This window comes from Balaenoptera ricei, chromosome 2 (genome assembly GCF_028023285.1).
Source record: "Balaenoptera ricei isolate mBalRic1 chromosome 2, mBalRic1.hap2, whole genome shotgun sequence".
Taxonomy (NCBI): domain Eukaryota; kingdom Metazoa; phylum Chordata; class Mammalia; order Artiodactyla; family Balaenopteridae; genus Balaenoptera; species Balaenoptera ricei.
Window position 1 is genome coordinate 52,456,839 of NC_082640.1, and position 25,898 is coordinate 52,482,736.

Sequence of the window (25,898 nt, forward strand, 5' to 3'; positions counted from 1 at the left end):
CCCTTTGGTTACATCCAAAGCAGGTGAACTCAAGTGAAAACAGGAATATTTTGGGAACTTTGGAGTCCACATATTTTTTAGGCTGGAAGTGTGGGAACTTCCCTCCCTGTATTAGGGTTCCCCAAAGAAGCAGAACCAAGAGGATAAATGTTGATGCAGGGATAGATAGAGATAAATATATAAGAGGACATATATTACAGAAATTTGTTCATCAGATTATGGAAGACAAGAAGTTCTACAATCTGTCATCTGCAAGCTGAAGACCCAGGAAAGCTGGTGGTGTAATTCAGTCTGAGTCCAAAGGCCTGAGAATTAAGAGACTGAGGTTTTAAGTCCTGGTCCAAGTCTGAGGCCTGGGAACAAGGAGCATTGATATCTGAGAGCAGAAGATGCACATCCCAGCTCAATCAAAGAGCAAATTCCACCTTTTCTTCTACAGGCAGACCTTGGAGTTATTGCAGCTTCAGTTCCAGTCCATCACAATAAAGCAAACATCAAACAAAGCAAGTCACACAAATTTTTTGGTTTCCCAGAGCATATAAATGTTATGCTTACTCTATGCTACAGCCTATTATTGATAAGTGTGCAGTAGCATTACATCTAAAAAACAATGTAAATACCTTAACTAAAAAACAATGCTGTTTGGGAAGGGATGCCATAACTCTCAATTTGTAAAACAAAATGCAGTATCTGTGAAGCACAATAAAGTGAGAGAAGATAAAAGGAAGTATGCCTGTATTTTGTCCCTCAAAAGACTGGATGACGCCCACACACCTTGGTGAGAGCGATCTTCCTTATCCAGGCTACTGACTCAAATGCTGATCTCTCCTGTAGACACCCTCACAGAAACATTCAAAAGTAATGTTTTACCAGCTATCCAGGCATTCCTTAGACCAGGGGCCCCCAACCCCCGGGCCGCGGACTGGTATTGGACCGTGGCCTGTTAGGAACTAGGCCGCACAGCAAGAGGTGAGTAGCAGGTAAGCCAGCCAGCGAAGCTTCATCTTCCTCTCCCCATCGCTTCCATTACCGCCTGAACCCTCTCCCCCCACCCCCTTCCATGGAAAAATTGTCTTCCACGAAACCAGGCCCTGGTGCCAAAAAGTTTGGGGACCTCTGCCTTAGACCAGTCAAGTGATACATAAAATGAACAGTTGCTCTCCCTTTGGAAGACGGGCTTCCTTTTGGAAGTTTTGTACCTGAGCATTTGCTTCAAAGGACACAGGACCAGTGCTGGCATTTCACAGCATCTGCTATTTGGTGATTAACTCATCCAAAAGAGAAAGGACTTTAAAGCAGCTGTGTGTTTTCTTTCCTGCCAAAGCAAAGGTCCCACTTGCCAGGACAGTCCACCTGGCAGAGGGTCCACCTCTTTAATGCACCCGGGAAGCAGGGAGGGAATGGGCAATTTTGTCTCAGTTTATTTTGACACACACCAGTTATGAAGCATTTGGATGAGCCATGAATACTTGGTTCCCTCTTCAGGTCTAAACCCAAGAAGGGTTTAGAATGAAATACATTTGGCTACAATCTGCATGCTGCACACGGGAAGAAAGGAGGTATTTGTGGCTCCTAAATATAAACCTTTCTGGTTTGTTCTTCTGCAAGTCCAATCAGATGCTGCTGGAGCTTGATAATGATGAGGCTGAGCTCAGCCTATCTTTCCTACTCAGTCTGCCCTCCTGCCTTAAGGGGATAAAACAACTGACCAAGAGATGCAGATGGTGCCCTCCTTCTAGTCGTATACATTTTTGAGTTAGTGTTTTCATTTTCTTTGGATAAATACACGAAAGTAGAATCGCTGGATCATAAGACAATATTATTTTAAATTTTTTGAGGAATCTCCATATTGTTTTACACAATGGCTGCACCAATTTACATTCCCACCAACAGTTCCAAAGGTTTTCCTTTTCTCCACATCCTCATAAATATTTGTTGTCTTTTGATGACAGCCATTCTGACAGGTGTGAGATGATATCTCATTGTTGTTTTGATTTGCATTTCCCCGATGACTAATGATGTTTAACATCTTTCCATCTACCTGTTGGCCATCTGCATGTCTTCTTTGGAAAAAATATCTTTTTAGATCTTCTGACCATTTTATAATCAAAAAAATTTATCCCTAGGTGAAATTTTGCTTTCTATCTTGTCTTTATCTGAATTTAAAATGAACTGTAAAATGTGTTTATCCAATTTTTCATTTTTGTCTTTTCACTCTAATGTATAGTGAAGAAAGCCACAAAACCTTCTGCCTGAGACTTCATCACATTTGTCATATCCATATGCAATTTTAAAGATAGTCAATGAAGTTAGTTGAATTCTTATGAGTCATACTTAAGTAGTTGTGGTCAATATATTTTAAATGAACCATCATAAATTCTACAGATATATTTCTATATTGACCTTTAAAACTTTATAAGCAAATAAATTTGATATTTCCTTTTATTTGTAGCCTTGTACTTAGCATTAGATATTATCTTTAAGAATTTGTAAATGATTACTTGTTAGCTCTAGTATCAATCCTATGTAAAATATTGGAAAATGAAATACTATGAAAAATTACATCCTATTATAGTGTAATGAGACAAATATAAATATATTTAAGTAAAAAGTTTATCTTTTTATTATGTAAACAGACCACCTGACTTGAAGATGATCTTAAGCATAAAATTATTGCAAATGAATTCTGTATATGTCCAAATAATTAGCATAAGTGTCTTTGGTAAGTCAACTGTTCATCAATTTCTGTGTTCTTTAATATTATAACAAAATGGTTAAGTTGTTCAAGGATTTATCAAAGCTACCTATTTTATAACATGGGTCATATGTAACAAAGTCTGGAGTGACTATACCCAGGTGGCCAAGACCAAAACCGTTATCCATTTTCTCTGGTTGTATAGTGATGCTATAATCGATCATGTGACTCTTTGCCAGAAATCAGCATAGGCTAGACATTTACACAACAGTTATACCCCAAGTCAGTACTCACAGCTGGAGAATATCAGCGGGCAGGAGTGCTCATCCATGGGGAAGTTGTGCAGCTGCAGCTGGCATTCTGCATTTATGGTGAGCCTGTGGGGGAGCCAAGCATCACTCTTGTGGCCAGCCAGCGACAATCCAACAAAGGCCCTAAGCAAGGGCAGGGGCTGTCACGTTACTACCATGTGGGGAGGAGGGGCTTGGAGTGGCCACATGGAGCTCACTCTTAGTAGGGGACCATCCTTTCAGTATACCATTTGGGTTTTTTTGTGTTGTGTTACTTTGTTTTACTAACTATCAGAAGCAGAGGAAGTTTCCATAAGTAAAATTCCTGACTGTGTCAAGAAATATAAGCCAAGTAAGAGAGGAAACAAATCAAAACATTATGTCCTTGTTTTCATAGGTCTTTGTTTCTTATGTCCTGGTTTTTAATCTGTTTGACTGAATTAATTCTTTCCTCCATTTTTAAAATGGTATATTTGCCTAAATAGGTATAATACCAAGTTCATCCACTTGTAGGGAAGAGTTCATATTTGGCCAACTCCCCTACTTGACTAGGCAGGTGGTGGCTGCACTAAATGTGTGTATTGCATCTTTTCAAAGCAGACATTCCTTGGGTCAGAGTTTCTATAAAGGATCGCAGGACTGGCCATGTCTCTATGCTGGTTTGCTGAAGCTCACCTTCATTTCAGTCTCATTTATATTCCTTTAAGAATTGATGAGGAAATAGCTATTACAAACTCCTGTTCTCCAAATGTAACTAACTCATCAGCAGAGTTCCCTGTTGTGGCTTTTATTGTTGTTGCTGTTCCCAAGCTGTCATTATTATTTCCATGAAACTTTAAAATCTTTAATCTTCTGCTTATTTTGATATTAATCTGTGCCTTTGTGCTACAAATACGTGTTTACCATATGAATTACAGATTTCTCCTTATGGGCACAAATCATTTGCAATTAAAAGCTCCTGATACTGGATGTGGGAGGAGGCAGGTGTGTTCAGGGGCTGGCGGTGGTATTCACTGAGCCAGGAGGACACAGGGGACTGGTCAGAAGTATTAGAGAAATGACATTCCCCTGCAGCATGCTGAATCAAAATGCCTTTTAGGCTTTCAGGAGGAGATACACACAGGCAGGTGGCTCCTAGAATCTGGTGCCCAGAAGGGAAGTTTGGGGTTGGAAATGAATGTGGGAATGAATCCTCAGCGTGTATATGGCTTTTAAAGTCTTAGGAATGGATGAGCTAAGTCAGCAGGAAAGTGGAAAGAGGGTAAAGTGAGGGGGAATTCCTAAGGCAGGAGGAGCAGAATGAGGACAGGCTGTGTCAGGAGGTGGACAGGAGGTGCAGGAAGCAGCTGTAAAGCAGCAAAGCCAATGAGACAGAGATAATCAGCACAAGGCACTCAGTCCAGTGTTCTGGAGAGGGTTCAGATGCTGGGAAAGCAGGGTCCAGACGTCACTGTCCTGATCCCAACGCTGGGTGGGCAGAAAGACTGGCTTAGGTGGAGGGCTTTCTATGGAATGTTTCAACCATGTGTTCAGTTAGACTCAGATCACCCTAGCGGAGAGACTCTTGAGAGATACAGACCCAGGTTCAAACCCGGGTAACACTAGTTCCCGATGGAGACTTTGGGCAGGCAGGTCTATTCACATCTTTCAAACGCAGCCCCTCTTACTTTGCTGGGTTTCTGTGAGGACAGCCTGGCCCCCAGGAGGACTCATTACAAGGTAGCTGCCTCTTCCATTAGGGATGCATTAGGGAACACCCTCTGTGCTCTTTTGTTCCTTGTGGTCTCAAATTTGGCTATAATTACCTTTGTCGATTAGTACACCAAGACATCTTTATTTTCTTAGCTGAATGGTCCTGTGGGTTAAACATATTAAAGATAATTTCCACAGCCCACTTACAGCGGAAATGGATTCTGATGAAGGAAGGATTTTATATTCATTGCAGAGCATTTGTATTTCTTTATTTTTACACAACATGGGATTAGGAAAAACTTCTTCAAGACCCAGTAGCATGTTGAACATGAGAAGTGATAGAATTTAGCAATGAAAAATAGGGTCCCATTCCTACAGTGATCTAAATTAAAGTCCCCAATATCAGATCATCAGTAGCATCTCACCTTAAAGTGTAAAGGATTTTCCCATCATTCCAAATTCTGAGGAGCTGATTGGGGGTGGTGATCCAGTGAGCCTCTGCAGTTTTGGAATTGCGGAATATCGTATCTGGAATCCATATTAACCCCACCATGTTGCTGTTCAGAGTAAGAATTTTCATTGTGCTGTTGAATCGAAGGCGACTGTCGGTCCAGGTCTGGGCAAAAAATATATCAATTTGGTATTCCTGAAACAGAGCAAAAGGTGGGGCAAGACATTTCTATTAGTGGCTTTTCTGCAGGCTTTGTTTTCTTTCTCAGGAGTATAGTTCTCCTTATGTGTGCATCCTCACCTGCCCACACCTTTCTGTTAGTGCCTAACACTGTGTCTGGATCAACGTGATGGACATTCAATAAAGGTAACTGATATTATTTGTCAACAGTGTGATAACATATGTGAAAATATTCTGTAAATAATAAATTGTAATAAACACATAGAGTGTGGTGAGGGGCCAAGAGGTAGTAGAATACAATTCAGAACATAGATGCAGACCCTCCTATATTCTTAAGCCAAGCTCTGGAAGGTAGCAAAATCTACCATTCTCTAATCTGTAAAGTGAGTAGAATAATAGCGCCTACATCCTAAAGGGGCTATAAGGAAGGAAATAAATAGTTAAATAAAAAGCTCTAGTGCCTTCTCAAATAACACAACACAAATCAAAAAGTAAAAAATAAGCAATAACAACAAAAAAAATAGAGCTGATAGACACCCAAGCCGAATGCTGATTCCAAAAAGAGGGCTGATGGCACTCAAATTACTTCTGTAACTGGAAGCAACCCCAGTATTCACAGCATTTAGATACAGGATGAGGCTGATGTCACTGTGAGACGAGAAATGTCTCGAGCCTGGACCACCGCAGAGGCTCCTCCCATAATCACAGTTTAAAGGATTAGTTTTAGGTCCATAGTAAGGAGGATCTAGAGGCAGATTGTTAGTGATTTTAATATCTTTCATAGTTTCTTTACATATTAGATATTAAAAATGAATTACTTTTACACAGTTCAGTAATTCTCAACAAATCCCATATTTATCCTTTTCACTGAGTTTCTGGTTTAAAGAACTTTTCTGACACAGGTACTTCAACAGACCATATCCAGCCTTTTATTAACTTATCCCCTCATTCATCATCTCTTTGTTGCACAGACTATGTCAGGCCCTGAAAACCATCGAAGGGCCAGAAGTGTGCCAACAGGAAAAACCCATGCCTTCACGGGGCTTATATTCCAGTCTGGGAAAACAGGCCTTAAACAGACAATTAAGGTGAAAAAAACATGACATGTCTGATGTATTGAGTGCTATTGACTATGCTTGGTAAGTTAACACAAGAAAGAAATTATCTCAGAGGATAATTGGCCAGTTTGAAAGCAGTTATGAAAGTATGAACAGGGACTGTTGCCTGCCATTCCAGTAAGCAAAGAATGTTGCCCCAATTTCCAGTTCTACAAGGACCAAGCCATCAACCCCTGCAGTGGTGTGCCCTGAGGGGAATTCAGGATGGAGAAAAACAGGAAGTATTTTGTGCTTTGGAAACTGACCCTAGATAGTTAAAATGCATATCTAAGGAATAATGTCAATGAACCTTACATACTTAGAAACGCACCAAAATCATTAACTTGAGATATCTGTTCTGTGTAACTAACAGCGATCTTTTGATGTTTGACTACATTTTTTCCAGCAAAAATCTGTGTATCCTGGCTTCTCCCTTAACTCTTCAGAGCAGTTCATCAGAGCTATCTGAGAGGCTGTCTCCCAGGCTTAAGTCCTCAGTAAGATTCCCAAATAATAACTTGCAACTTTTAGTTTGTGTGTTTTTCTTTAGTTGACAAAAGAGAAAGATAAAACAAACACTGATTCTTGTAGGAATGGAAGAAGCAAATGCTTCTCACCCTATCAGTAAATCAAAGACTCAAGAAATGCTTTGACTGTTAAAAGCCTATTGAAACTCACCTTTGCAGAAATAATCTGACCCATTGCTAAAAACCTCTAAATGGGTTGTCATGATGCAAAATCTTTGTGCAAATATGGCTCCAAGGACAAGCGACTAATATATGACTCTTCCACTGAAGACTGATGGGACCAAGGTGTCTGTACTTAATTTAAGAGAAAAAGTAAAGGTGAGAGTGAAAGCAAAGGGTTGGGTAGAGGCAGTGGCATTAAAAACAAAGACATATCATGGATCTTGGAATCGTGTTGACACACGATCTATGCACCTGTTAAACTGGCCTATAAGGTAAGAGGCTGGCTAGGTTTTGAGGGAGTTCTACTGCCAAAAGAACCTCGTCAGGAAAAAATGTCTGTGACTATTTGAGACAGATATACTCTTGCATTTCTTTCTGTAATGGGTAGATCGTGGCCTGGAAAAGCTGACTGGACCCCAAAGGAGGCTTATTCTCCAATGTTAACTTTCCCATGGCCAGAACAGTTAATGGAAAAGGAAAACTCCCAGACAATGGAGTCAAGAGCCAACGAGGAGTCCTTGGGAGCCCAACTCTGGGAGGAGAATTAAAACTTAAAAACACTCTCTTCCCAGGGAAAAGAGCCCACTCAGGATCTGCCCACTGGGGTCTCAGAATTGCTGCAAACTAGTGGGTTGATTTTGATTATCCTGGGCTTCTTCATCCTTGTAGCTATACTGTATATGTGGGTGTGGGTTAGACAGCTTTTCTTTTCAGTTTAGAGGTTGGTGGATCAAGGAAAACCATGTGCAAACGATGTGAAGACTAATACACATACAGGTAACCATGACGTAGGGGATGGGACGCGGTGGACCTTTGGGGTTACCTCAATTGAAGAAGTGAGGAGTGTGTCTGTCCTGATGAGGGAGAGACAAACAAAACATTTGGCAGCTAAAGACAGATCATGATGGTCATTGGTACTATTCACCAAGTATTGCAGCATCCCTCCTTGTGGGCACATGATAGATTCACATGCTCCCTTTTTGGGACCTGAGAAACTGTGCCCACATGATCAGTGTCCACATGATTCACACCAGACATGTATTGTAGGTGCAAAAGGTAGAGAGAGTGGTATGCAGGGGCGGGGGCTGCGAGCCTCACTGAGAAGGTGACTTAGAACAAGACCTCAGTGAGGTACAAGAGTGAGCTGGGCAGATAGCTGCCTCCCTTGCCAGGGTCCTGAACACAGGAAGTAGGAATGTCAAAGACACTCTTGAGAAGCAGGAACAATGCTGTGGTACAGAGTCAGCCGAATGGGGCAGGGGAGCAGACCCCTCACCTCCTTGGAGGCAGGATTTTAGCCAGTGATGAATGCTGACTATGAAAAAAACTATATTTGCACAGAGAACATGAGAACACACTCAAAACTTTAAATAAATTCAAGATGCGAGAACAGCCGGGATGGCACATATAAGTACCCTTACGAATTACTTCCTTTTTCCCTTTAACATGGTTTACTGGGTAAAGGAATAAGGAGAGAAGATAAAGATGTTCTCCTCAACAGGGTCAAGGCCCACCAATCATGTGGGCAATGATAGCCAGTAAAGACTGTTCTTTGTAAAGGCCCCAAGTGTATTTTGGAAAGATTCTAAAGCCAACCAGATTTTTAAAATCCCTTTATTATATCAGGGATATTGAAACTCAGAAAACTTCAAAAATTTTGCCAAAGTTACCAAAGGACTCCAAGTAAAAATTTCCAAGTGGGTCTTCTTATTGTTTAAAAAATGACAAATCAAAAAGTCTCCTGATGACCAAATAGTCCTCCTCTTTACACCCTTTCCCTACTTATCTTCTCTGCTTTCCATCCCCATTTATGTCCCTTCACAGTACGTTTTAAAATGCAGCTCTGAGATGGGTAAATCGTATAGCAAGCTAGGCAGCATTACCTAAAGTCACTCGCATGAGGCACAGATGTTTTTGTACCCACCAGGCACTGACTATTGAGACAGTGGTAATAATGATTTTCTGCTGGGGGGTAAAATAAGGCCTGAGAACTTAAGTAACTTTCATCAAGTCACACAGCTGCTAAGTACCAATTGTGCCAAACTATATAGTCAAAATCTTCTTCCCAGGAAAAAAGGGAATCCTCCTACACTGTTGGTGGGTATGTAAATTGGTGCAGCCACTATGGGGAACAGTATGGAGATTCGTTAAAAATATAAAAATAGAACTACCATTTGATCCAGCAATCCCACTCCTGGGCATGTATCTGGAGAAAACCATAATTCAAAAAGACACATACACCCCAGTGTTCACTGCAGCACTATTTACAATAGACAAGACGTGGAAATAACTTAAACATCCAGTGACAAGAGAATGGATAAAGAAGATGTGATGTATGTACACACACACACACACACACACACACACACAAAATGGAATATTACTCAGCCATAAAAAAGAATGAAATAATGCCATTTACAGTAACATAGATGGACCTAGAAACTATCACACTAAGTGAAATAAGCCAGACAGAGAAACACAAATATCATATCATAGCACTTATATGTGGAACCCAAAATGGATACAAATGAACTTATTTACAAAGCAGAAGAGACTCACAGACATAGTGAACAAACATGGTTACCAAAGCAGGCGTGGGGAAGGGATAAATTAGGAGGTTGAGATTAACGTACACACACTACTACATATAATATAATAAAAAACAAGGACCTACTTTATAACACAGGGAATTATACTCAATATCTTGTAATAACCTATAATGGAAGAGAATGTAAAAAAGAGCATATATATATATATACACATATATATATACATATATATGTAGCCAAATCACTTTGCCGTACATCTGAAACTAACACAACACTGTCAAAAAAGTTTTTAAAAATCTGCTTTCCTTGATGTGAGTGAGAACAGCTGCAGCAGCTGCAATCTACTTATCAGATATAGGAACCACCACCAGGACGTGCAGAAAGAACCCCAGTGTGGGCATCCAATCCACTTTTGCCCTGTTTACCAACTGTGTGAGATTATTCATCTTCCTTGGCCTTTGATTCTTCCTCTGTAAAATGGGAGAGTTGGGTTAAGTTAAATATAAGAACGCTTCCACCACTAACATTTTATATTTCCGCATCCTTGCTTGGAGTTAGCTTTTCAGTGCTGAAAGTAATTTTTCTGTAGGGGAACTATTTTTCTGTAAGGAAAGGGATCACACCATGATGCCCTGAGGAAGGGTCTGCAGGGTTTGGAGGGATTATCTCTTTATTCTGAAGTCCTGCCAGAAACTCCAACTCAAGAGGGCAGAATGCGGATGGTGCGCGTGGTGCCTGGTGTGGATGTTTTATTGTGTCTACATTTGAGTAAATGTTGGAGAAACACTTCCCACCCACAAAGTAATATTTTTATGTCTCTCATAAACTTTCTTTGTAACTGCATTAATCATCTTTCCTGCAGAGGAAAAAAAATTCATTCTTACAATGTCTATCTAAAACAACATATTATATAATTCATAAATAGCTGTGAAATTAATGTGTCTGAAATACTAATAAATGCAACAGGTGAAAAATGTGCAACATTCCCAACTTCATGTTGTGGAGAGCCTATGCCGATAATTTGTTTTAATAATTGGAGGGCTCAATGATTCCTAAAAAGGCCAGCAGCATGTGGAGTATTTTAACAAAACAAAAGAAAAATTATGATTCTTCATTCTATCTCTCCATAATTTCTAAAACATTAGAAAGTTATTTTCTAAGACTTTTCTCCTTTCCTTTACTAAAGAAGATGGCCATGTGGAAAGATGATAGATTAATAAAGGACAGGGACTTGGAGCCAGGTGGATACAGGAGACAAACACTCCGGGGCACAGGCACTCTCCCTCTGTCCCAGCACGTCAGGACATCTCCTGGAACGTGACAGAAAAATCTTTTAGTATCAGAAGTCACTGGCAGTTTTCTTTATAAAATGGAAGTTACAGACCCATGCCGATTAGACTTTGTTCAAATGCGTTAGTTAAAAATGTATAATATGTAATGATAATTAGAATAGAATGATTTTTATTTCTTCATGATCTGGTATAGAAGCATAACAAATATATATTTTTGGTGTTACTTCCTCAAATTCATCATAGGAAACAAGGCTTTACAGCTGGCCTCCATTTCTCCCCCAGAAACCTGCTCTAGCCCTCCCTCAGATCTGCAGTCTCCAGGGGCTGCACCTGCCCTTTTTGCACCCCCGAGTTCCCTGAACATCCTTCCCACCAACCCCAGGCTCCTCCAGTCTTTAGAAGCCTTTCACCGACTCCAACATGTAAGCCCTACTCTGTGCTGGGTATGAGGCTAGGTTTATATAAAGCCAGATGCAATATCCTTGCCTGCAGGAGCTTGGGCCCACAGACTGTGGAGAGGGTGTGATGCCCCACCTGGCACCCAGGCAATATGAGCGCAGCTTCCAGGAAGCCAGAGAGGCCCACCCGGGTGGTGCAGAGGGCTCTGCAGGGACCAGGCCTCCCATCTGGTCCTGGAACCACTGGGCAGTATCCATCAGGGAGGACTGTATCAAACCTGAGAGGAGTGAGACCAGTTCAGATAAGGTGGGTTGTGAAAAGTATTTGTTACAAGGATCACACGTAGGAACATCAGAAAACCAGGTAACCTCAAGATGCAAGAGGGAAACATGGTGCCCTCCTGAGCAGGTGCAGGACTTGTCACCTGATACTAATGTAACCTAGGGCCCTTTTTAAGAAAAGGATATATAAATATAAATATAATATTAAATAAAATATATACATTTATTTTGAATGAGAAAATACATAAATACTCAAAAATCGCAAATGCCACAAAAATAACAAAATATGGGAAAAATAGATTTTATTTTTATTTGCTAACTGGCCCACTTTCATCATACTCACAAGTCATATATATTTTGCTTGCTCTCTGGTCAAACATTTCTATGACAATGTTTTATGATGTTAGTTTTTTAGAACGAGAGAATAAAAATTATTACTTACTCTGGTATAATGAAACAAAATGTTTTATTATTAATAGCTTTTTAAAAGTTTACTTCAACTCACAATTCATTATTGGAAATATCATGTGCATATTTGGGATTCTACTAAATGGGGAAAAGCCTCAAGTTTCTTTTATATAAAGTTTGGGGATTCTGCCTTTGAACTTGGGCTCTAGGATTTTCCTCCAAGCCACCCATACTTCGGGAGTCTTGGACTTTGAGAAACAATCACTCTGGGATAGAACTTGGGTCTTGCTCATCCCGTGAACATCACAGTATATGGAAGTTGCAGGGAACCCTAACCCATTAAACACAGCTTGAAAGCTTCCCCAGCCCCACCTCCCCTTAGGGACCACAAGTACCTGCACCCAACAGGAGGAATTTGTAATGGGGGAATCAGAGGAGAAAGAGATAGCAGTATTTAAAATGCTTTGCATTTGCAAATATCACACACTACTATGACCTTCCCTGGGGCCTGGGAAGGAGCTTCTGCAAGGGAGGAGCTCTGCAGCTTAAATTTTGCAAGCATGATGCAAGTTGGGAAGACCCAATGGACCACATGGTGTTCATGGATCTTGGCCAGGATTCGCTTGTGGATGTCAGATGGACCCAATCCAGGATGAGCAAGGGTATGGAGGAGACACAGCTGCTGTTGGAGATGATGCTAGCAGTCAAAAGAATAGGAGGGAAATCTCCCTCCCTTCTGTCCTTATCTCCCAAGTGTCTCAGGTTGGCTGAACCCAGCAGGAGGCCAGGTGAACAGGGACCTGGAAAGGCAGGCTTTGGAGTCAGCCCCCTGTGATGGGGAGCAGTGCAGGGGACAGTGGGAAATGGATGGAAGACTAGCAGGGGCATAAGTGGGGTGGAAAGGGCACCCATCGGGAAGCAGGCTTCCCTCTTACACCCTGTGGACATTTTCCACATCCGCCTGCTCGCCTTTTCAACATTCCCTCTCTTGAATAGCTGTCCTTCCTCTGGAATTCAGCTATATATTTACTGCTTTCAGATTAAACTTGTCTTTCAGATTAAAGCGTTCCATTGGATGTTATATTCTCCAACTACCACTGCTACTCAAAAGCATACAATGGCTACTCTAAGTCTAAGAATTGAGTTTAAACTCCTTTGCATGATACTTAGGGCTCTTTTCTTTATAACCCAAGCTGACCATCTGATTCCTTGTAAACACACCGCTTACCATAGACATCTGTTCCCGATGTGACGAGATACTCTGCACACACCCTCATCTTCCCCGTTCCACCCGTGCTGTCCCCAAACCTGGAAGCCCTCATCTCATCTCTCAGTCCTCCCATTTCCCAACTCCCTGAGGCATGGCTCCTTAGCTTTATACGTTTGGCTGTAGCCCGCCTTTCTTCATAATATTACTTTCTTCTCCTGATGTGAATGCCTTGTTTCTTTGATTGGAATAGCTCACAGTTGTCTGCATGTTGAGCACATAACACTGTCACGTGGTCCCTCGATCCTTGTCCATAGCACCAAAACTCCCTCCCCGCACCGAGAAAGCAGTATCATTTAAGAGCACTTTCTTGACTACCAGAGAGTTCCACCAATCAGCAAAGATCCGAGGCCTTAATTATAAAGCTGCCAGTTGAAACATGACTATAATTCTGTAGTCTGGGCTCGGAGCTACTGCCACTCACCACATGGAAGAGTGATGTGCTGCCTGCCTGCTGTGTGCTTTTAAGTATGATGTGGTGACTTGTATCTGGGGGCTCAGCCTCCAAATGCCTGTACCCTTTCAGTGAGTGTCCATTCCAAGGGAACCTAGTGGGTTCCCAAATAGAGAAAGGGCCCTGCTCTCCCTCCCCTCTCCAGGGTGGCCACAAAGCACTGCTGACCAACGTGCCCCAGGACACCTGCTGAGCATATCCTTCTCAGCAGACCAGGTCACACCCAGCCCCTGAGACACAGCAGTCTCCCGGGACCCCATTCCTTCTCTGCTCCAGCCGATGTGCCCACTTTGGATAGCAAATCTTCTTGTCCTCCCTCCTCTGCAGGGTAGGAGGCAACAGAGAACATTATTTCTGCTTCACCCACACTGTTGAAGTCTAGGTCCTTGTGTGCTCACTCATTCTAAGGGAAAAATCCATGTTCCTGGTTCCTTTCCAAAAAGGCAGGAGCCCATCACAGAGGTGTGTGAAGAGGTGGCTTTAGAAAATTCAAGGAGACTATTATGGGCTGAATTGTGTTCCCGTCAAATCTGTGTATTAAAGTCCTAACCCCCAGTGCCCCAGAATATGAGTGTACTTGGACACAGGGCCTTTCAAGAGATGATTACATTAAAATGAGGCAATATGGGTGGGCCCTAATCCAATTTGACTGGTGTATTTTTGAGAAGAGAGAGACACACAGAAGGAAAATTATGTGGGGTAAAGGGAGAAGGCGGCCGTCTGCCAGCCAAGGAGAGGGCCTCAAGATAAACCAACCTGCCAACACCTGGATCTTAGACTTTTAGCCCCCAGACAATGAGAATATATATTTCTTTTCTTTAAGCCACTGGGTCTGTGGTACTTTTTCTTATAAACATCTTTACTGGAGTATATTTGCATTACAATGTTGTGTTACTTTCTGCTGTATAACAAAGTGAATCTGCTATATGCATACATATATCCCCATATCTCCCCCCTCTTGCGTCTCCCTCCCACCCTCCCTAACACACCCCTCTAGGTGGTCACAAAGCACGGAGCCGATCTCCCAGTAATATGCGGCTGCTTCCCACTAGCTATCTATTTTACATTTGGTAAAGTATATGTGTCAATGCCAGTCTCTCATTTCGTCCCAGCTTACCCTTCCCCCTCCCTGTGTCCTCAAGTCAATTCTCTACATCTACGTCTTTATTCCTGTCTTGCCCCTAGGTTCTTTAGAACCATTTTTTTTCTCCATATATTTGTTAGCATACGGTATCTCTTTTTCTCTTTCTGACTTACTTCACTCTGTATGACACACTCTAGATCCATCTATCTCAATACATACAACTCAATTTTGTTTTTTTTTATGGTTAATATTCCATTGTGTATATGTGCCACATCTTCTTTACCCATTCATCTGTCGATGGACACTTAGGTTGCTTCCATGTCCTGGCTATTGTAAATAGTGCTTCAATGAACATTGTGGTACATAACTCTTTTTGAATTATGGTTTTCTCAGGGTATATGCCCAGTAGTGGGCTTGCTGGGTCGTATGGTAGTTCTAGTTTTAGTTTTCTAAGGAACCTCCATACTGTTCTCCATAGTGGCTGTATCAACTTACATTCCCACCAACACTGCAACAGGGTTCCGTTTTCTCCAGACTCTCTCCAGCATTTATTTTTTGTAGATTGTTTTTATTGATATGGCCATTCTGAGTGGTGTGAGGTGATACCACATTGCAGTTTTGATTTGCATTTCTCTAATGATTAGTAATGTTCAACATCTTTTCATGTGTTTGTTGGCAATCTGTATATCTTCTTTGGAGAAATGTCTATTTACGTCTTCTGCCCATTTTTGGATTGCACTGTTTGGATTTTGATATTGAGCTGCATGAACTGCTTGTATATTTTGGAGATTAATCCTTTGTCAGTTGCTTCCTTTGCAAATATTTTCTCTCATTCTGAAGGTTGTCTTTTCGTCTTGTTTATAGTTTCCTTTGCTGTGCAAAAGCTTTTGTTTCCTTAGGTCCCATTTTTAAAATTTTGTTATTTCCATTTCTCTGGGAAGTGGGTCAAAAAGGATCTTTCTGTGATTTACGTCATAGAGTGTTCTGCTTATGTTTTCCTTTAAGAGTTTTATAATGTCTGGCCTTACATTTAAGTCTTTAATCCAGTTTGTGTTATTTTTGTGTATGGTGTTAGAGACAGTTCTAATTTTTAAATGTAGCTGTCCAGTTTTCCCAGCACCACATATTGAAGAGGCTGTCTTTTCTCCATTGTATATTCTTGCCTCTTTTATCACAAATAAAGTGACCATATGTACGTGGGTTTATCTCTGGGCTTTCTATCCTTTTCCATTGATCTATAGTTCTGTTTTTTTATCAGTACCATACTGTCTTGATTACTGTGGCTTTGTAGTATAGTCTGAAGTCTGGGAGCCTGGTTCCTCCAGGTCCATTTTTCTTTCTCAAGATTGCTTTTGCTATTCGCGGTCATTTGTGTTTCCATATAAATTGTGAATTTTTTTGTTCTAGTTCTGTGAAAAATTCCAGTGGTAGTTTGATAGGGATTGCATTGAATCTGTAGATTGCTTTTGGTCATATAGTCATTTTCACAATGTTGATTCTTCCAATCCAAGAAATTGTATATCTCTCTCACTGATAGTATGGTCCTTAATTACTCTCATCAGTGTCTTATAGTTTTCTGCATACAGGTTTCTGTCTCTGTACGTAGGTTTTTTTCTTAGGTATTTTATTCTTTTTGTTACAACGGTAAAAGGGAAGGTTTCCTTAGTTTCTCTTTCAGATTTTTCATCATTAGTGTGTAGGAAGCCATTGATTTCTGTGCATTAATTTTGTATCCTGCTACTTTACAAAATTCTTTTATGAGCTCTAGTAGTTTTCCGATAGCATCTTTAGGATTCACTATGTATAGTATCATGTCATGTGCAAACAGTGACAGCTTTACTTCTTCTTTTCTGATTTGGGTTCCTTTTATTTCTTTTTCTTCTCTGATTGTTGTGGCTAAAACTTCCAAAACTATGTTGAAAAACAGTGGTGAGAGTGGACAGTCTTGTCAGTTCCTGATCTTATGGAAAAGGTTCCAGTTTTTCACCATTGAGAACAATGTTGGCTGTTGGTTTGTCATATATTGCCTTTATTATGTTGAGGTAAGTTCCCTCTCTACCTACTTTCTGGGTGTTGAATTTTGTCAAAAGCTTTTTCTGCATCTTTTGAGATGATCTTAGGTTTTTTTCTCCATCAGTTTGTTAACATGGTGTATCACGTTGATGATTTGCGTATACTGAAGAATCCTTGCATTCCTGAGAAAAACCCTACTTGATCATGGTGTATGATCCTTTTAATGTGTTGTTGGATTCTGTTTGCTAGTATTTTGTTGAGGATTTTTACATCTATTTTCACCAGTGATATTGGCCTGCATTTTTCTTTGTTACATCTTTGGTTTTGGTACAGGGTGATGGTGCCTTCACAGAATGAGTTTGGGTGTGTTCCTCCCTCTGCTATATTTTGGAAAAGTTTGAGAATGATAGGTGTTAGCTCGTCTCTAAATGATTGATAGAATTCGCCTGTGAAGCCATATGATCCTGGGCTTTTGTTTGTGTGAAGATTTTTAATCACAGTCTCAATTTCAGTGACTGTGATTGGCCTGTTTACATTTTCTCTTTCTTCCTTGTTCAGTCTTGGAAGGTTGTGCTGTTCTAAGAGTTTTTCAATTTCTTCCATGGTGTCCTTTAATTGGCATAGAGTTGCTTGTAGTAATCTCATGATCTTTTGTATTTCTGCAGTGTCAGTGGTTACTTCTCCTTTTTCATTTCTAATTCTATTGATTTCAGTCTTCTCCCTTATTTTCTTGATGAGTCTGGCTAATGGTTTATCACTTTTGTTTATCTTCTCAAAGAACCAGCTTTTAGTTTTATTGATTTTTGCTATTGTTTCCTTCACTACTTTTTCATTTATTTCTGATCTGATCCCTATGATTTCTTTCCTGTGTTAACTTTGGCTTTTTTCTTCTTCTTCTTTCTCTAATTGCTTTTGGTGTAAGGTCACATTGTTTATTTGAGATGTGTCTTGTTTCTTGAGGTAGGCTTGTATTGCTATAAACTTTCATCTTAGAACTGCTTTTGCTGCATCCCATAGGTTTTGCGTCACTGTGTTTTCATTGTCATTTGTTTCTAGGTATTTTTGATTTCCTCTTAGTTATTAAGTAGGGTATTGTTTAGCCTCCATGTGTTTGTATTTTTTACAGATTTTTTCCTGAAATTGATATCTAGTCTCAAAGCATTGTGGTCAGAAAGCATACTTGATATGATTGCAATTTTCTTAAGTTTACCAAATCTTGATTTGTGACCCAAGATATGATCTATCCTGGAGAATGTTACATGAGAGAGGAAGCACAGCCTCAAAGGAACAGGGATGCTTTCTGGCTGTGTCATCTTCTCTCTCCATTGTTGACTGTTACATGAGCACTTGAGAAGCAAGTGTATTCTGTTGTTTTGGATGGAATGTCTTATCCATCCAAAACTTATCAATTGAGTCCATCTTGTTTAATGTATCATTTAAAGCTTGTGTTTGCTTATTTATTTTCATTTTGTAGGTTCTGTCTATTGGTGAAAGTGGGGTGTTAAAATTCCCTACTATTATTGTGTTACTGTCAATTTCCCCTTTTATGGTTGTTAGCATTTGCCTTATGTATTGAGGTACTCCTGTGTTGCTTGCATAAATATTTACAATTGTTATATCTTCTTCTTCCCTTGGTCCTTATGTAGTGTCGTTCTTTGTCTCTTGTAATTGTCTTTATTTTAAAGTCTATTTTTTCTGAATGAGAATTGCTACTCCATGTTTCTTTTAATTTCCATGTTTTTTGGTTGTAGCATTTATCCATTTACATTTAATGTTCTTATCAATATGTATGTTCCTATTACCATTTTCTTAACTGTTTTGAGTTTGTTTTTGTAGGTCTTTTCCTTCTCCTGTGTTTCCTGCCTAGAGAAGTTCCTTTGGCATTTGTTGTAAAGCTGGTTTTGTGGTGCTGATTTCTCTTACCTTTTGCTTGTATGTAAAGGTTTTGATTTCTTTGTCGAATCTGAACGAGATCCTTTCTGGGTAGAGTAATCGTGGTTGTAGGTTTTCCCTTTCATCACTTTAAATATGTTCTGCCACTCGCTTCTGGCTTACAGAGTTTCTGCTGAAGTATCAGCTGTTAACCTTAAGGGGATTCCCTTGGATGTTATTTGGTTTTTTTCCCTTGCTGCTTTTAATATTTTTTTCCTTGTATTTAATTTTTGATAGTTTGATTAATAAGTGTCTTTGTGTATTTCTCCTTGGATTTATCCTGTATGGGACACTCTGTGCTCCCTGACTTGATTGACAATTTCCTTTCCCATATTAGGGAAGTTTTCAACTGTAATCTCTTCAAATATTTCTCAGTCCCTTTCTTTTCTCTTCTTCTGGGACCCCTATAATTCAAATGTTTGTGTGTTTAATATTGTCCCAGATGTCTCTAAGACTGTCCTCAATTTTTTTCATTCTTTTTTCTTCCTTCTGCTCTGCAGTAGTTATTTCCACTATTTTATATTCCACGACCCATATCCGTTCTTCTGCCTCAGTTATTCTGCTATTGATTCCTTCTAGAGAATTTTTAATTTCATTTATTTTGTTGTTCATTATTGTTTGCTCTTTAGTTCTTGTAGGTCCTTGTTAAATGTTTCTTGCATTTTTCTCCATTCTATTTCCAAGATTTTGGATCATCGTTACTATCATTATTCTCAATTCTTTTTCAGGTAGACTGCCTATTTCCTCCTCATTTGTTTGGTCTGGTGAGTTTTTACCGTGCTCCTTCATCTGCTGCATATTTCTGTCTTCTCCTTTTGTTTAACTTTCTGTGTTTACGGTCTCCTTTTTGCAATCTGCAGGTTCGTAGTTTCTGGTTTCTTTTGGTGTCTTCCCCCACTGCGTAAGGTTGGTTCAATGTGTTGCATAGAGTTCCTGGTGGAGGGGACTGGTGTTCCTGTGTTCTGGTGGATGAGGTTGGATATCTTCTTTCTGGTGAGCAAGACTGAGCCTGGTGGTGTCTTTTGGGGTTTCTGTGAACTTCTTATTATGATTTTAGACAGCCTCTCTGCTAATGGGTGGGGATGTGTTCCAGTCTTGCTGGTTGTTTGGAATTGGGCATCCAGCACTGGAGCTTGCTGGTAGTTGGGTGGAGCTGTGTCTTAGCGTTGAGACAGAGATCTCTGGAAGAGCTGTCACTGATTTATATTATGTGGGCCTGGGAGGTTCTTGGTGGTCCAATGTCCTGAGGCTCTCCCACCTCAGAGGCTCAGGCCTGACACCAGGCCAGAGCACCAAGACACTGTTAGCCACACCGCCAGGTACCTGGTTCTTGCCTTTTGGGAAGTCTGGGGTCCTCTGCCAGCATTCAGCAGGTGCTCTGTAAGAGTTATTTTTGACGTATTTGTGAGAAGGAAGGTGATCTCCACGTCTTACTCCTCTGCCATCTTGAAGGTCCCCTATGGTATTTTCTTATGACAGCCCTAGGAAACTAATGTACAGACCAAATGAAGTCTAAGAAAATAAGTACTCACTTTGAGATAAAAGGCCTTAAATGAGTTGAAAGTGTCCAAGGTAAAAAACAATTATCCAAATGTGTTTTTAGCATTTGCTCTTAAATAGTTTCTGCCACTTGCAAGTTTTTCACTTAAAATACACCTATTTCCTATTTTTTCACTGTCTGAATAGTCACTTTAAAAGTTCACAACCATTTTTATCCAAATTTACTATCAAGTGGAAAACCTGCTACAGTAAGTCCCCTATCTACAAATGAATTCCATTCTGAGAACACGTTCATAAATCCAATTTATTCATAAGTCCAACAAAGTTAGCCCAGGTACCCACCTAACACAATCGGCTATATAGTACTGTACTGTAGTAAGTTTATAATATTTTCACACAAATAATACATTAAAAAAAGAAAATATTTTTAATCTTGAAAAGTACAACACCTGGCATACAAGGGCTGGCATCAAGTGAACAGGTAAGAATTACTGAGTGGAGGAGGGAGAGGAGGTGGGAGATGGTAGAGCTGAAGGATTATCAGCAGTAGGAGACAGAGGGCAAGCTGCAATTTCACTCACACCTGATGTTGATGGCACAGGTTCTGGTTCCTTGCTGGATTCAATTCTATCTACCCTCTTGAAAAAACGATCCAGTGATGTCTGGGTAATATCTCTTTTTTTCTCATCATAGATGACACGGTAGCACTGGATTGCATTCTGAACAGCTTCTGCAACTTTTGTGCACAGTTCTACATTTGAGTCCTGTGCCTCAAAAACTAACAGTGCCTCCTCAAATAAAGAAAATCCCCTTGCTATTTCCTGCATCGTGAATCTCTTCTTAGCAGTACCAGCTACATCACAACTGCTTTTACGCTTGCTTCCAGACATGCTGGGATTGAAATAAAGATACTGTACTACTGTATGCTATACAGTACTGTACAGTAAAGTACACAAAATCACAATCATTTAGAGTATGCAAGCAAGTGAGAAGGTACGCCAGACACATGAACTAACTTACTTGTTTGGATATGCAAATGCACGTTTGCATCATTGAAAGTTCAAAACTCCTCTTACTTTGTCCATGGCCATGGCCAGCGCCTCCCACACTGATTCTGGACTTGGCCATGTGTCTTACAGCAAATGTAGTAGCAGCAGAGACATGGAAAAAGCTTGAGTGCAGAGGCTGGCCTGTCTTGCTGCTTTTTGGGAACCCTGAAACAACCATCAAATGGATGAGACCAGGCCAGCCTGCTGGGAATTATATAAATGCCAGGCTCACAGCCCCAGCTCACGTCCAGCCAACCACCTCAGAGGTAAGGGACACCATCCTCATCTCACCAGCGCCAGACCACTATCCCATGGAAGAACCATGAGGAACACAGGCATATCTGCTTTCATAGAGCTTCACTTGATTGTTCTTTTACAGACTGAAAGTCTGTGGCACCCCTGCATTGTCAATTGATGGTTAGCATTTTTAGCAATAAAGTACTTTTAGTTAAATTTACACATTGCTTTTTTTCGACATAATGTTATTTTAAACTTACTAGACTACAATATGGTACAAACATGAACTAGAAAACCAAGAAGTTCATATGGCTGGCTTTATTTCAATATTTGCTTCATTGTGGTGGCCTGGAACTGAACCTTCAGTATCTCCCAAGTACATCTGTATGAAAAAACACTAGATTTGGGATGGTTTGTTTTACAGCAAGCTTACTGGTAGGTACTTATTTTACACTTGTGTGTCATGATTATCATCTTCCCCTCCCTTTCCTGGAGGGTTTAGCCCCTAATGGTTTGTGAATTTTACTTCTTCAAACCTGTCAAACATTGCAAAACTGCGTCCAATATTATTTTATATTTTTATTATTTTTTTAGACTCTTTTTTTAAATGTTATTATTTTTGGCTGCATTGGGTCTTTGTTGCTGCGTGCCAGCTTTCTCTAGTCGTGGTGAGGGGGGCTGCTCTTTGTTGTGGTGCACGGGCTTCTCATTGCAGTGGCTTTTCTTGTTGTGGAGCACGGGCTCTAGGCACGTGGACCTCAGTAGTTGTGGCACACCGGCTTGGTTGCTCCGTGGCATGTGGGATCTTCCTGGACCAGGGTTCGAACCCATGTCCCCTGCATTGGCAGGTGGATTCTTAACCACTGCTCCACCAGGGAAGTCCAAAACTGGCTCTAAGTTTAGATGGTATCTTTAACATCTTTTAAACATTACATCATTATTCATTTACATTGTAACATGTTTTCTTTGCAGTGTGGAAGGAAGTTATAATTCATAACCAGTATAGTACTCAGATATCCTTGTCGGGTTGTTATATAGGAGTTTAAGAGTATTTTATTGGCATTTGGGGAAATTGTTTGGAATTTCTATCTGGACTGGAAATACATCAATAGTTATTCCCATTTGAAAATGGAATATAGGCTTCCATATCCAAAAATTGCTATTCATTTTTTTCAGGAAATTGTATTCAAATGATGAAAGTAGCATTGTAGTAGAATCCAAGGTGGAGAAGTTGGAGATATGGTGAAAACAGGGCTAAAAGAACCCCAGTCCCAAGTGAAAATTATAAATATATCTTCACTGAATAAAACACAGACATCCTATAAAAAGAATACCAAAGTCATTTTGCACATCTTAAATAAGAGAGATTGTTGCACAGTTTCCATTTACCATTTGTTGATGACTAGATACCTATCAGAAACTCTTATCTTTGAGACTTTAAAAATCCTTTACAAATTTTATTTTATTCCATTATATATAATACAAGAAATGTGTGTTAATAATTATCATAGTTTTGTGACTCTAGTCCTCAAAAGGAGTATTGAATGCCTTCCCAGTGGGACCACTGGGCGTTTCTCTGAGATCTCACTGAGCCTGGAGACACAGGACAATTTGAAAGTGGAGAAGGTACCTTTCAAAGCTGCTTCCCTGTCTATACACAGGTTTCTAAAAGTTTGGGCTCATCCCAAGCAATTTCATGATTAGGAACGCCAGGAACCAGGAGAGATCCTGGCCCAAGTCTAGTCTTCCACATAAGACTTATGTATTTGTTCCTAAAGTAAGAGCTGCAAAGCCCACTGCACTTGTCTCTCCTTCCACTTCTAATCCCAGTGTGTCATGAGGGAAGCACAGCCTGGAGCTAAGCTGCCTGGGTTTAAATCCCAACTCACCACTCATGGGCCATGAAAATTTGGGCAAGTTTTAAAACCTCTTTACACCAAAGAAAATTGGGAAAATAATTATTCATATATCACTTCTAATTTCCCTTTGAAATATATTGTTTACACTCAAGACTTTAGGGCCATCTATTCTTAAGAAATTATTTATGCATCTTCAAATAATTTAAAGAACTACTTGAGAGGTTATTACATGTATGTGTATACATACATACACATATATGTGGATATATATCTGTATTATACAAATGTATATTAAATATATGTAACGATTAAACATAGTAAAGAATTATATCTATATACTAACTTATGGAAAAGCATGAGTGGCCATGGATGGAGTGAGAATGTGAAGTAATACCATCTTTTACAAATATCATATTAGCATGGCTCTCGTTCACAGCATTGTACATCAGCAAAGACTCATAAAAACTCATGCAAATATAGAGAATATTGAGAGGCGGAAAGTAGTCACAATGCTGCAAGCTAGTCTCTATTTCATTAGTGCTTTGCAATTTAGCAAGGCAAGTTTTATTGTCCATTTTGAAAAGTAATGTAAATGATACGCTTTCTCGCTGTAAGGTACCCTTCACAGACAGATGTGTAAAGAACAGCAGGGTGAGTGCAGGTGACTTGGATGCTTGGCCCAGGTTCTGAGGCAGCCCAGAAAGCCCCTGCATTAGATGGCTGCAAATACTTAATCTGTGTTCTTCACCCTTTAACATTAGTGCCCATGGGACTCGAGGCAGGACCTTTCAGGGGTGACTTCACAGCCTCTTGGAACTGCCTCAACTTTCAGGAAAGTCAGAGAAGGCTAAGAATGGCTTTGTTAATTGTTTAAATATCAAAGTTCGGAAAGATTTCACCTTTAATGTATGGTTTCACACCTTCTATAAGAAGGTTCTGCACACGACTTTCTTTTTTATTAATGTCAGATGTCTTTGTTCAATATTCTGTAATAACCTATATGGGAAAAGAATCTGAAAAAGAACGAATATGTGTATATGTATAACTGAATCACTTTGCTGAACACCTGAAACTAACACAACATGGTAGATCAACTATACTCCAATAAAATATTTTTAAAAGTGACTCTGTTAACATGAATTTCTTCTAGAAAAACTGTTCATCACTTTCCTAGTGTATTTTCTTTCCAGATAAAACCCTTTCTTGGGGCTTCCCTGGTGGCGCAGTGGTTGAGAATCTGCCTGCCAATGCAGGGCACACGGGTTCGAGCCCTGGTCTGGGAAGATCCCACATGCCGCGGAGCAACTAGGCCCGTGAGCCACAGCTACTGAGCCTGCGCGACTGGAGCCTGTGCTCCGCAACGAGAGGCCGCTATAGTGAGAGACCCGCGCACCGCGATGAAGAGAGTGGCCCCCGCTTGCCACAACTAGAGAAAGCCCTCGCACAGAAACGAAGACCCAACACAGCCAATAAATAAATAAATAAATAAATAATAAAAGTGTTTTTAAAAAAAAACCCTTTCTTGTGCTATTATTTGTAATGAAATATGAGTTTTAGGAAGTTCTAGGAAGTTAAATGTCAGTAGCAAATGATATTTCTATTTTCTTCTCTCCAATCAAAAGGCTGGACATCACTTATTCCGCAAAGAGTCATGAACATTCCTCTGGAAGGGTTTCTTCCAGCGGTGCTGTCTCATCTACACAGGGGTAACTTCCCAGTGCAGAAAGTTGTCAGCATTCACTAATGCCAGGACAGGTCTGACAGGTCCCTGCCATAGTGAAGACAGACGTCATCACCATGTTGCCTGTGTCCGAAGAAAGTGGGTTCTGTCCTACTAATATACTGACACTGGCTACAAATTGCTAGGACTCCGTTCATGTTCTAAATAATAAATATGCCCTCACTTTGCTGAAGGCTCACAACATATTAAGATCCCGATTTTACAGAGAGAAACTAAGGGGCCGGGGAGTAATCCACCCAATCAGTGAACGAGCTTTGCTGAAGCCCACGTTGGTTTCAAATGTTTTTTTCACAACTGCGCTCAGCAATAATGAGAGGCACACCTCAGGCTCCCAGACCCTCAGACAGGAGGCTGGAGGTGGGACGTGTGCTTTTGGTGTTGGCTCCCATTCCAGTAAGTTATTTTCCGACAGGCAAGCTAAATTCGTGATGAAAGGATACATTCAACAGATCTGAAGTCCCTCTCGGTAAATTAACATTAAATGAACTGAATCACAATTTGACTTGACAGTCAGCAGCATTCCCCAGGCATCATCATGGAAGGGACCAACAGGAATTTCTGACCTGAATAAGAAGAAACCTTCTTAGCTCCTGAGACCTCATCCATGATTTAGAGAATCCACATAATGTTCCAGGTAGCTGCCCAAAAAGGAGGTGGGGCTTACAGCATTTTTCCTCTCTTTTCCAGCAGAGTACATCTGTTACCCTAGGGGACCTTCAGCATTAAAGATGAGTTTAAA

At 40.4% G+C, this 25,898-nt stretch overlaps 1 protein-coding gene across 1 annotated transcript in view; it reads right to left on the minus strand.

Annotated features, from left to right (window-relative positions):
• The window catches only part of GABRG3 (gamma-aminobutyric acid type A receptor subunit gamma3), a 581,910-nt gene that overhangs the window by 117,623 nt on the left and 438,389 nt on the right, over positions 1–25,898 (minus strand). Inside the window, exons 4-5 of the mRNA XM_059915411.1 lie at positions 5,103–5,323; positions 2,990–3,072 (exon numbers count right to left, since the gene is read on the minus strand). Of these exons, the coding sequence (XP_059771394.1) occupies positions 2,990–3,072; positions 5,103–5,323 (304 nt within the window). The remainder of the gene's footprint in view (positions 1–2,989; positions 3,073–5,102; positions 5,324–25,898) is intronic.